The sequence below is a fragment of the Rhinoraja longicauda genome, chromosome 27 (assembly GCF_053455715.1).
Source record: "Rhinoraja longicauda isolate Sanriku21f chromosome 27, sRhiLon1.1, whole genome shotgun sequence".
NCBI lineage: Eukaryota > Metazoa > Chordata > Chondrichthyes > Rajiformes > Arhynchobatidae > Rhinoraja > Rhinoraja longicauda.
The window spans coordinates 19,883,361-19,896,415 of record NC_135979.1 but is presented as its reverse complement, the minus strand read 5'-3'; the positions used below and the strand labels follow the sequence as shown (position 1 = coordinate 19,896,415).

At 46.0% G+C, this 13,055-nt stretch overlaps 1 protein-coding gene across 2 annotated transcripts in view; it reads right to left on the bottom strand.

Annotated features, from left to right (window-relative positions):
* Positions 1 to 13,055, bottom strand: part of LOC144606891 (zinc finger MYM-type protein 4-like) — a 140,820-nt gene that overhangs the window by 112,515 nt on the left and 15,250 nt on the right. For both annotated transcript variants that reach the window (XM_078423354.1, XM_078423355.1), the window contains exon 2: positions 6,980 to 7,663. In XM_078423354.1, coding sequence (XP_078279480.1) covers positions 6,980 to 7,654 — 675 coding nt within the window. In that variant the 5' untranslated portion in view covers positions 7,655 to 7,663. The remainder of the gene's footprint in view (positions 1 to 6,979; positions 7,664 to 13,055) is intronic.

Genomic DNA, 13,055 nt, shown 5'->3' with positions numbered 1-13,055 from the left:
TCTGGTCACCATAACTATTGTACTTTTAACATAGTTCTTGACCAGCATTAATTTTATTTACTTTCCAAGGGTATTTTCTATTCTCCGCGATCATATTTCCTTCTTTTGCAAAGTATCTTGAGAAAAACACTTTCAATGCTATACTTCAGAAACCAAGGTCAGTTTGCATATGCATGCTAATAATACCACACAATACCTTTCCCCGTTTCCCTCAAAATCATGGACAGATGGTGTCAGATTTCCTTAATGTCATTAAATTGTGGAGGTGCAATTGTCTTCTTGGAGATGTGGAAGATTGAAGGTATTGGCCAAGATATTTATTCAGCAAAACAGTGCTCCCCGGGGAGCACAACATTTTTTCACTGCTGAAAGAATGATTTTCTCATGCAAGCATTTCGAACTGACCAATTACGGTGTTTTATCCACTAATTCATGTTCAGCACAAGTAATTTCAGGAGTCTGATACACCAGTTGAAATTGAACTATGCTGATGATGAGGTCTGATGATGAGCAGGGTGGGGAGGGGTCGTTAATCAATCCTATTGCTGAAGGCATCAGACCAATAACAAAGAGGCCTGGCTCAATGAAGAGGGTGGATAGTGTTGAATCCATTTGGAGAGTGTAATTGGGGTAAATTGTGGGATGATGAGAGTTGGTCTGTTTGCAGAGGATTTGGCTACTTTCATGGGAATGGGATGGTTTCAGTCATCTCGCAGTAGTGGGGATGCTGCAGTGGACAGAGTACATATTAATTAACAGCAGTATAAGAAAATAACTGCAGATGCTGGTACAAATCGATTTATTCACAAAATGCTGGAGTAACTCAGCAGGTCAGGCAGCATCTCGGGAGAGAAGGAATGGGTGACGTTTCGGGTCGAGACCCTTCTTCAGACTGATGTCGGGGGTGGGACAAAGGAAGGATATAGGTGGAGACAGGAAGATAGAGGGAGATCTGGGAAGGAGGAGGGGAAGGGAGGGACAGAGGAGCTATCTGAAGTTGGAGAAGTCGATTCAATGCATTCTTGGGGCATATTCAGTCCAAATTGGAAAGCTGGAGAGTTTGGTCAATTTTGATGTGTGGGTCTGAAGAAAGGTCTCAACCCAAAACGTCACCCATTCCTTCTCTACAGAGATGAATGAATGAATAAGTTTATTGCCCAAGTATGTACACATACAAGGAATGTGCCTTGGTGCTCCGCTTGCAAGTAACAACACGAACATACAATAAACAATTAAGAATAAAGCATAAAACATTAAGAATTCAACATTATTCAACATGCTGCCTGGCCCGCTGAGTTATATTTTGTGACTATCTTTGATGTAAACCAGCATCCACCAGGGGGGCGCTGCACGATGGCTGCCTCGCCTACAGTCTGTCTGTCCTTTTCAAACTCTTTTGTTATATTTGGTGAGTTTTAAAAGTTTGTGTAATGTTCTCTGGTTTGTTTTATGAGGGGGAGGGGGAAACCTCTTTTCAATCTCTTACCTTGCCGGAGATGCGATTGCTTTCCGGATCGTATCTCCGGTCGCTCTGCAGCCTAACATCATGGAGCTGGAGGTCTTGCCTGGGAACGACTTTGAGCCACTGCGGGGCGTAGACTTAACATCTGAGTGGACGATCCCTTGCCTGGGATCGACGCTCCAACGCGGCCACTCACCCCGGCCCCAAGGAGCCATCGCTGCAGCTAGCAGCAGGAGAGCGGCCCCAAGGCGCTACCGTATGTTAGTCCCGCCGGCGGCCATCTTCTTTCTCTGCCACTGCGCTGCACTAAGGGGGGAATGTCATGCATGGGGCACACCGGGACGGGCGCCAGTCCTCCCGGGCCCAGCAACCTTACCGATCCGTGCACCCATTGGCGGGCGGGGAGCGTCCCCTGGGGCCGTGGGCAGGATGCAGTGGTGGGCGGGGAGTGTCCCCCGTGGCCGTGCCGGGCGCAGCAACCCTACCGATCCGTGGACCCGTTGCCAGCGAAAGCCACTTACCTGTGCCACGTGCATGCTGTTGTAATATATAAGACAAGGGGGATGTTGTGACATTGCTGGGACTACTTTGTGTATCCAAGAACTACTTTGTATGGCTGTGTATATAAGTGATGGGTGTGATTAGGCGGTCACTCTGGATGCAGGTGGCCACGGAATAAACAGCCTGGAGAGGAGCTCCAGCAATGTAACCTTTTACACAAGTGTACTTGTGGTCCTTCCAGAGTCACCAAAGGTACAACAGGTACCGGACCATGAAGTACAACATGGTGGCAGCGGCTTGGTGTTTCGCCTAGGGAGGGAATGAAGCATGCCCGAGCAGAAAAGGTTATTAAAATTTTTTTTTTAATTAATTAAAAAAGAGCCCTGAAGGGAAACAAAACGAAAGAAAAGTTTCCAGCTCGGTACGGGACGTTTGGAGTGCATCCCGACAGGGCCAGTGTGAGTTGGTATATTTACCTGCTCAGTAGTCGGCGCCGAGTTGCCGACATGACGCTGCAAGCTGCTGGGGGAGGTGCGTGTAGGCTCACGTCGCGCCCCAGCACCTGTGTAGGCCCGAGATTAGAAGCCTGCGACTGCTTCGCGGGGGAGAGACCGGGAGACCCGACACACACGGAGATGTGCGGTGACCGGGGATGACCGGGAGACCCGACACACACGGAGATGTGCGGTGACCGGGGAAGACCGGGAGACCCGACACACACGGAGATGTGCGGTGACCGGGGAAGACCGGGAGACCCGACACACACGGAGATGTGCGGTGACCGGGGAAGACCGGGAGACACGACACACACAGAGATGTGCGGTGACCGGGGAAGACCGACACCCATGGAGGTGTGCGGTGACCGGGTTAGACCGACACCCATGGAGGTGTGCGGCGACCGGGAAAGCCCCGGGGGAGGCTGACACCCACGGAGGCGTGCGGCGACCGGGAGACCCGACACCCACGGAGGTGTGCGGTGACCGGAAAGACCGGGAGACCTGACACCCACAGAGGTGTGCGGTGACCAGGGAAGACCGACACCCACGGAGGTGTGCGGCGACCGGTAAGACCGCCACCCACGGAGGTGTGCGGCGACCGGGGGAGGCTGACACCCACGGAGGTGTGCGGCGACCGGGAGAGCCCCGGAGGAGACCGACACCCACGGAGGTGTGCGGCGACCGGAGGGGGTCGGCGACCGGAGGGGGTCGGCGACCGGAGGGACCGACCACCCGCGGAGGTGCGGCGGCCGGTAAGGCCGAGGCACTAAATACTCACCCAGGCGCGTCGACCGTAGAGTCGGGACGGCCCTGGGCCCGAGGCAGCGGCAGCGCATTGGAATTGCGCGGCAGCGCGTTTGAATTGCGCGGCAGCTGCCGGGAGCACCTGTGGGCGGAGCCGGGGAGCACCTGTGGGCGGTGCCAGCGGCAGCGCGTTCGAAAAGTTGAGCGACAGCTGCCGGGGAGCACCTGTGGGCGGGGTCAGAGCGCACTGCAGCAGAGGCGCGATCGCACGGCGATTACAGCAGTGCCAGCCCAGCAGTGGGAGCCCAGCAGTGCCAACCCAGGAGTGGGAGCCCATCAGTGGGAGCCCAGCAGTGCCAGCCCAGCAGTGGGAGCCCAGCAGTGCCAGCCCAGCAGTGGGAGCCCAGCAGTGGGAGCCCAGCAGTGGGAGCCCAGCAGTGCCAACCCAGCAGTGGGAGCCCAGCAGTGCCAGCCCAGCAGTGGGAGGCCAACAGTGGCAGGCAAATCATGGTGGTGGAGCATCTAGAGCCTACACTACGTTTGATCTACACAGCACGTCTTCTTGAGGGGAAGATATGGAACAAAATGAATATTTTGTGTTTAATGACCTGTGTAGTGATCTGTGTAATGAAAGCTTAATGTATTATATTTGATGCTTTTGTATAAATGTTTATATCTGTGGAGTGACCACACGGAGTGAGTGACCACACGGAGTGAGTGACCACACGGAGATGAGTGACCACCCGGCGATGAGTGAAATTCCGCAGAGGAGTGACCACCATGATGGCGAAAAAAAGCAATTGTGTTTAATTGTGTTTAGTTGTGTTATTGGTTTTGTTTGCAAAAAGCAATGGTGTTTTGGTTTTGTTTGTTAAATATATTTTAGCCCTTGAATGGTAAAGAAAACAATTTTATATAAGACAAGGGGGATGTTGTAATATATAAGACAAGGGGGATGTTGTGATATTGCTGGGACTACTTTGTGTATCCAAGAACTACTTTGTATGGCTGTGTATATAAGTGATGGGTGTGATTAGGCGGTCACTCTGGATGCAGGTGGCCACGGAATAAACAGCCTGGAGTTGAGCTCCAGCAATGTAACCTTTTTACACAAGTGTACTTGTGGTCCTTCCAGAGTCACCAAAGGTACAACAGGTACCGGACCACGAAGTACAACACATGCAGCGCTGATCGGCGGCGAGCGGTGGGAAACGGCAGCTTGTTGGACCCTCTGCCACCACCTCTGCACCACGGGAAGAAGGTCAGGCGCGGGGGGGGGAGCGCATTTGTTAAAGTCATTCTCCCCCCCCCCCCCCTCATTGGCCACGACTCCCTGCCCCCCCCCCTCCCTCATTGGCCGTCACTACCCTTAAGTTTAAGTTTTTAAACTTAAAAATCACTAACTTTAAAAATGTAAGACCAATTTGAATGAAACTTGGATGTAAGGGTCCCCAGGACAAAGGTGAGTAAGGTGGTCCTAAAATTGTCACACTATCGTGTGATGGGGCACAAAAATACGGCTACATCACAGGCATTGGATAACAACCCTCAGACTGGATAACATCTCTCAGACCCTCAGAATAACAAACAAAGAGTTTTAGTAATATGATCTTTCGCTGGAACATTAACATCTCAATGTATCTGTGGTGGACCCATCGTCTGAAAGCAGGGTAGTCATCCTCAGAACCACATCACACCGCCCCTGCCCCTCCCCACCATTTCCTTTAACCCATGGTGTGGGAATATAATTTAAAGCTGTCAAGTTCTAACTATTTAAATTGAATCAACTTCCTACATTTTTATTAAATTTATTCCAACGTATACAAATTCAACTTGCAGTAATGCACTTTTTTGGATGATTTTACCATAGAACATAGAACTTAGAACAGTACATCGCGGCAACAGGCCCTTTAGCCCAAAATGTCCGTGCCTAACATTATCCCAAATTAAACAATCCCTTGAGCCTGCAAGTGATCCACAGCCTTCTCTGCATATTAATGCCCATATCCAGAAGCCTCTTAAAATCTTACCTGTTTCCACTACCACCAACCCTGGCAGTGGGTTCCAGGCACCGACCACTCTCTGTGTAAATGAAAACATGCCCTCCTTTAAACTTCTCTCCTCTAACCCCAAAGCTATGCCCGTCCAGGGTGACATTTCCACCCTGGGAAAAATATTCCGACTGTCTGCTCTATCTGTGCCTCTCATGATTTTATAAACTTCTCAGGTCCCCCCCTTAACCTCCAACGTTCCAGAGAAAACAATCCAAGTTTGTCCAACCTTTCCTTCAGCTAATACCCTCTAATCCAGACAGCAACTTGGTAAATCTTTTTGCATTCCCGCCAAAGCGTCCACATCGTTGTGCAACCAGATCTGCACAAAGTTGCTCCTGATATTCATAATCATAATCATACTTTATTAGCCAAGTATGTTTTGCAACATACGAGGAATTTGTTTTGCCATTCCATCATACCAATTAAAAGCAACAGAACACCCAAAATACATTTTAACATAAACATCCACCACAGTGACTCCTCCACATTCCTCACTGTGATGGAAGGCAAAAAAAAGTTCAATCTCTTCCCTTCTTTGTTCTCCTGCGGTTGGGGGCCTTGAGCCTTCCGTGGATGGGGCGATCTTCACTTCCGTAGCCGGCGGTGTTGGGCCCTCTGCTTCGGGGGGGGGGAGGGAGGAGGGAGAATCTCAGTTCCCCAGAGCCAGGCGATCGGACCCGGGTCGGGGCTGGTCGAACCTTCTCCATGTAGGTTAATTGGCTGGGTAAATATAAAAATTGTCCCTAGTGGGTATAGGATAGTGTTAATGTACGGGGATCGCTGGGCGGCACGGACTTGGAGGGCCGAAAAGGCCTGTTTCCGGCTGTATATATATGATATATGATATGATATGATATGTTAGGCCGCAGAGCGACCGGAGATACGATCCGGAAATCAATTGCATCTCCGGCAAGGTAAGAGATTGAAACCCCTCCCCGATCCACCACACAAAACAAACCAGAGAACATTAACCCATACTTTTAAAACGCACTAAAAATAACAACAAAGACAAAAAAAAACAGACATTCTGTAGGCGTGGCTGCCATCGCTGATGGCGCCACCTGGTGGAAATCGTGACTCTTACACTCAAAACCCTGACCTATGAAGCCAAAAAACCAACTGCCTTCTTCCCCACCCTATCTGTGCTGCTACTTTCAGGAAACTGTGGCTTGGGACCCTATTATCCCTCTGTGTATCAATGATGTTAAGGATCCAGCTATTAACTTTCCCCTTACATTTGATCTCTCAAAGTGTAACAGCTCACAACTTCTCAGATTAAACATCACGTGCCTTTCTCTGTAATTTATCTATATCCTGCTGTATCCTTTGACAGCCATCTTCACTGTTTACAACTCCACTGATATTCATGCCATATGCAAACTTACTAACCAGTCCATTGACATTTTCATCCCAGTCATTTCTATATATCACTACAGCATACATCCCAGCATTGATCCCCTTGGAACAGACCTCTGGCCAGAATAATACCCTTCCACCACGAACCACTGTCTTCTGTGGATAAGCCAGTTCTGAATCCAAACTACCATGTCATCGTTAATGCCGTGAATCTTAATCTACAGGATCAGCTTGCCATGAGAGACCTTGTCAAATTGTCAACTCCTATTGGATTCCTGTTCTGTAAAATGTAAGCTCAAATTTCATAGAGTTTAGCCACAGAACAGCATGAATAAGTTCTAAAAATTAAAACAATCTGACAATACCTGGGTTCCTGTATCTTGTCCAACACATAAGTAAGGATGGTTGGGAGTTGATTGAAGCAATGCCCTTGCTGAAGAATTCATTCTTTGATATCTGTTTGTAAAATCAAGATAAGATGGCCCTGCCATGCGAACAGATTGAATGGCAATCTTGTTGGTCAAGTCCATGGCTTCCTCTGAACTCTCTTTGGACCAGAATGTGGGATGTGATGTTCCTGCTTTCGCTGCAGGGTCCATGTGTAAATGTGGAATGTAGTCTGGAGAACTCGGCTCAAAAGACAGCTGGCCAAACCTGAAATGCTGTCCACATATCCGAGAGTACATTGTTGGTGTCCAGCCCTTTCTGGTAAGCTGGATAGCTTTTGTTATGGCTGCGGTGTGACTTCCTTTCTTCCTCATGACGGTGAACCACCGAATGTGGGTGTCCTTGCCTCGACGGCTTCGGCATCCAGCAACACTGCAGCAGTCTCCGTGGCTGTTTGAACGTGAAGTGAGTTTCTGAACAATTACAGATTTTGGATCAATTCCAAGCCGTTGACAAAGAACTCTTTGGAAGTACACTCTCGTTCCTGAAATTGGAAGCCCATATTGCTTACAGAGCTCTCGAAGTTTGGCTTTTGGGCCTTCCCTTATCTGCTGTATGGTTAATGATATTTCCTCTGCATTTATATTATCCATTGTTTAATGCTGAAAAACAAAGGCATCAGCACAATTAATAAATTCTTCATTAGCACCTGCAGCCAAGTGATCATGATCCAGTCTGTCACTAAAAATGCAATTCTGCAGCATTACTTCTGATCAGAGAGGAGTGAAATCAAGCTGATAATATATTGGTGCCATTTTAGACAATAGGTGCAGGAGTAGGCCATTCGGCCCTTCGAGCCAGCACCACCATTCAATGTGATCATGGCTGATCATCCACAATCAGTATCCTGTTCCTGCCCTCTCCCCATACCCCCTGACTCCGCTATCATTAAGAGCTCTATGTAACCCTGATCAAATGTTAAATCAGGGACCCTGATACTTTCCCGGGTGGTGAGTAAAATGCCTAACAGTATTTAAGGGTAATAGAAGAGTTGTCCCTGTGTTTTGGCCAGTATTTTTCCCACAAGTAACATCCAAACAACAAATTAGCTGATCATTTTCACCTTGCCCTCTGTAGAGCTTGCTGTGAAGAAAATGGCTGCCACATTGCTTGAATTACAACAGTGACTTCATTTCAAAAGTATTTCTGCAGCTGCATAGAACTTTTGTACATTGAGATTCTAAAGGTGCTTTAGAAATGCAAGTCTTTATTTTCTTTATTCAGGATATCAGAGCAGTTCAAAAGGAGTCATCTGGTTGGCCTACATCCGTTAGGCATTGATAGTAGAGACAGGATTGTAAATGCAATGACAGTTCAGGAGAGGGATAAGCAGAGTTTTTTTGGCATGAAATGAAAGCTGATGATTTATAGATTTATAATTGGGTTTCACAGTTGAATTGCTTGGGAGTAGCCAGTGCAGAAATTAGATGTTAATTGAAAGAAAATCTTCAAATGTAACAAACTGCTTAAGTAAGAACTTGCCTGCTTGATTAAATATAAAGGTTCCAAAAAATGTAAGAATAAGTATCTTTAAACTCGTTAAATGTTTTGTGGGTTAGCTTTAATTTATATTCTTGGTCAGAATCATTGAGTAGCAAATGCTGTGTTAAGCAAAGTCAAGGAATCTGAGGGGTGACTTTTTCATACAAAGTGAGGTGGGTGTATGGAACAAGCTGCCAGAGTAGGTAGTTGAGGCTGGGACGATCCCAACATTTAAGAAACAGTTTGACAGGTACATGTCTGGAGGGATATGGACCAAGCGCAGGCAGGTGGGACTAGTGTAGCTGGGATATGTTGGCCAGTGTGGGCAAGTTGGGCCAAAGGGTCTGTTTCCACACTGTATCACTCTGTGACTCCATAAGAAAGATTACACCTAACAAGGAAAATAAATTGTGAATATTATACATGTATCCAAATATGAACACTGTCATCACAATTCACACAAAGTATTGTGAATTTTGCTTACCATTAAGATATTAAAGAAAGTACTGTAGAATTATTGACAACCATTACTAGTTTCAAGGGAATTGGTGGGGACTGAAAGTTCAGATTCATGTAAAATAAGGGTGGATATGAATGTGTGCCAGGGCCAGTTAGAGAAAGTGAAATGGGGAATATCACAGGAGCAGTGATCAATAAATTATTCAAAATAGTGACATGCTCCTCCCAAGTGCTGCGATTTTTCATTTAATTCTGCTCTCCAGTCTGTCTGAAGTTTTCACGTTTCTCCGTGACCACATGAGTTTCCCCTGAGGCCTTCCAGTTTCCTCCCACATCCCAGAGATGTGTGGGTTTCATAGGTTAATGCTGTTTCTATAAGTTGCCATTGTGTAGGTATGTGGTAGAATTGTATAGGGGAGTGTTGATAAGTAGGTGGGGACAATAACATGGGATTAGTGTAAATGGGTATTTGATGGACTCGTGGAAGGGGGCGGGGGGGGGGGAGATGAAAGGTGCTCGTTCCTCGCTGTACCGCTCTGACTACACTGCTGGAACTCCCACTCAGTTTCTGGACTAGCTGGCAATCCCAAATGGACAGAAGGTTCCCAGTGTGATCCCATCATGAGCGAGAACTTTGCAGATTCAGTTGAATCACATTTGGATTCAGGGTAGTATTAATGAGGCGGGAATCCTGATCAAATCAATCAATTCAGAAAACAAATACCAACTGAATCATGTTCCAAAAAAGAGTCAAATTCCTTTAGCATATTATTTTTACCACAGTCACATTTCCAAGTAGCAAATTTTACAACTTTAAAATGGACATATTGCATTGTACTAACAATGTTCCTCAGATAACCAAAACTCTTAGTAACCCTAAAATTATTGAGAAAGAGGTAATATCAAATCAAAGCTCTGAATCCAAGGAACGACGGCATTATTGTCCACAGACATTATGCCCATTGAGTGTAGGCTATCTCCTTATATAACAACATATTCAATCTCACTCACGCCTAAGTGGCCAAATTCTGCTCCAACTCTCTTTACAAGTTTGCAGATGACATCACTGCAAGGTTTAGATTTAAGTTTATCTTGGTCACGTGTATCATTGCTTTGTTTTGCATGCTATCCAATCGGATCAGATAAAACTATAAATAAATACAATCAAGACAAACTCAATTACAATGGGTAGAGCAAAGGGGGAAATACAGAATGCAAAATATAATTCTCAGCATTGAAGTGCATCAGTTCCACTGGCAATATCCAATGTCTGCAATGGGGTAGTGGTGAATCATCCGGAAGGACTATTCAGAAGCCTCGTAAAAGATGGGAAGAAGCTGTTCTGAAGTTTGGCAGTGTGCACTTTCAAGCTTCTATACTGTTTGTCATGGAGAAGGAATGATTATGGTGGAACAAGTCTTCGATTATATTGGCTGCTTTTCTGAGGCAACGTGAAGTGTAGATGGAATCAATGATGGTGTGCCTGGTCTGTGTGATCAACTGTGTAGGAAAGAACTGCAGATGCTGGTTTAAATCGAAGGTAGACACAGAATGCTGGAGTAACTCAGCAGGACAGGCAGCATCTCTGGAGAGAAGGAATGGGTGACATTTCGGGTCCAGACCCTTCAGTCTGAAAAAGGGTCTCGACTCGAAATGTCACCCATTCCTTCTCTCCAGAGATGCTGCCTGTCCCGCTGAGTTACTCCAGCATTGTGTGTTTGCCTGTGTGATCAACTGGTCTACATCTACAACTCTCTGCAATTTCTTGAGGTCTTGGGAAGAACTGTTACCAAACCAAGCTGAGATGCAACTCGACAATATGCTTTCTATGGTGCATCTGTAGAAATTTGTAAATGCCATTGGAGACATGTTGAATTTCCTCAGTATCCTAAGGAAGTAGAGATGTTGGTGTGCCTTCAATGTGTTTGGTCCACCACAGATCGTTGGTAATGTTAATGCCAATTCTCTGTCTCCTTCAAGTACTCTGTCTCGTCATTGTTTATGGTCGTGGTGTCATCAGCAAACGTGTATGGGATTGGATGGGATTATGATGTTGAAGCCAGAGCTATTGTTAATAATAGGAGTCTACCAAAGGAGTCCTGTTATCTAGGTGTTCCAAAAATGAATTTAAGGCCAGGGAGATTGTGTCTGCTGGGGACCTTTTGCAAAGGCAAGCAAACTGCAGTGGATCAAGGCCAACTGGGAGGCTGGAGTTAATGTGCACCATCACCAGACTCTTGAAGCACTTCATGATGGTGGATCTTAGACCCGCTGGACATAATGGGCCTGATCTCAAACAATGACAAGACAGAGCACAGGAAAGAGATGGAGCACTTGGTAGCAAAGATACCTAGACAACAACCTCTTCCTCCCAGAGCTATGGACTTGGATCTCAAGATCTCCCTGTACATTAATGCTGTTGAGTGTCTTGCTATCCACTATATATTATTCCCCTTACACTCGACGCACAAGTGTCTACTTTCCTCTAACATTCGAAGTGTCCTCCAAAAGTGCGACTCTTCACACTTGACAAAACAGGTAAAAAGTGCAAGCTGAGAGTAGGTGAAGATGGAGAGGTTGATGATATTTACCATGTGAATTTATGAAAACTATTCATCAGACTAACAAATTTACAGAAGATTAAACACACAGAATCAACCTGTGGCTTGAGATCTCAATGTAAACCATGTCAGCAGATTTTCAGGAGATTCCGTCTGACTGTACCCTTGCATAGATCCAAGTCAAGTCAAACCAAGTCAATTTTATTTGTATAGCACATTTAAAAACAACCCATGTTGACCAAAGTGCTGTACATCAGTTCAGGTACTAAGAACGAACACACAAACATAACAGCACATACATAAACAATTCTCAGAGGGCTTCAAACGCTAGGGAGTAGAAATAGGTTTTCAGCCTGGACTTAAAGGAGTCGATGGAGGGGGCAGTTCTAATGGGGAGAGGGATGCTGTTCCACAGTCTAGGAGCTGCAACCGCAAAAGTGCAGTCACCCCTGAGCTTAAGCCTAGACCGCGGGATAGTGAGTAGCCCCAAGTCGGCCGACCTGAGGGACCTGGAGATAGAGTGGTGGGTTAGAAGATTTTTGATATAGAGGGGACAAGCCCGTTTAGGGCTTTGTATGTGAATAGGAGGAGCTTGAAGTTGATTCGGTACCGTACTGGGAGCCAGTGGAGAGAGGCCAGAATCGGGGTGATGTGGTCTCTTTTACGGGTACCCGTCAGGAGTCTCGCTGCGGCGTTTTGGACCAATTGCAGGCGGGGCAGGGATGATTGGCTGATCCCAGTGTATAGGGAGTTGCAGTAGTATAGGCGGATGATTTTTTCAATGTCGTCAAATTGGAGGAATGGTTTGATTTTAGCTATGGTACGAAGTTGGAAGAAGCTGGCTTTTACCACAGCGTTGACTTGCTTGTCAAACTTTAATGCAGAGTCAATTACCAATTGAAATCAGCTCTGTTCACAACCTTTAATGTCTTAATCATTTCATAAAACAGAGGAAAATTTACTTTGTTCACAATCTAAAAACAGAATATTGCAGAACTGAATTCACAGAAGCACAATGCAAGAGCAGTGACAAAGTGGAACAGTAAATTCCCATTTGTGCTTCTCCAAAGACTGTTAAGCTCCAATGTACCCCCAAGGTGTTGTGTAACATTTAAAATGACAAGAACATTCATTGTGAGAAACGAAAAGGCAGTAGTAACCTAACTTGGTACTGATGACATCGTGAGACTTCATAGAGTAGATGAAGACCAGTTAGTAGCCAAAAATAAGGGTTATAAATATAAGATAGTTACTAACATATCAAACTGAAATTCAGAAGAAACATTTTTACAATGTAAGATGTTTGAAGGTAGAGCTTGGAGTAGTTGATACTCCATGGAGTAGTTGATACTTTATAGCAGAGAAGGAACATGCAAATTATATTTCAAACAATCAAAATTGACCAGTCAAAATTTTGACCACAGTCAAAATTGAAGGTTTTATTTTGAAAAGCACACTTTGTGAAGCATAGATGAAAGTCCAGATAAGGATA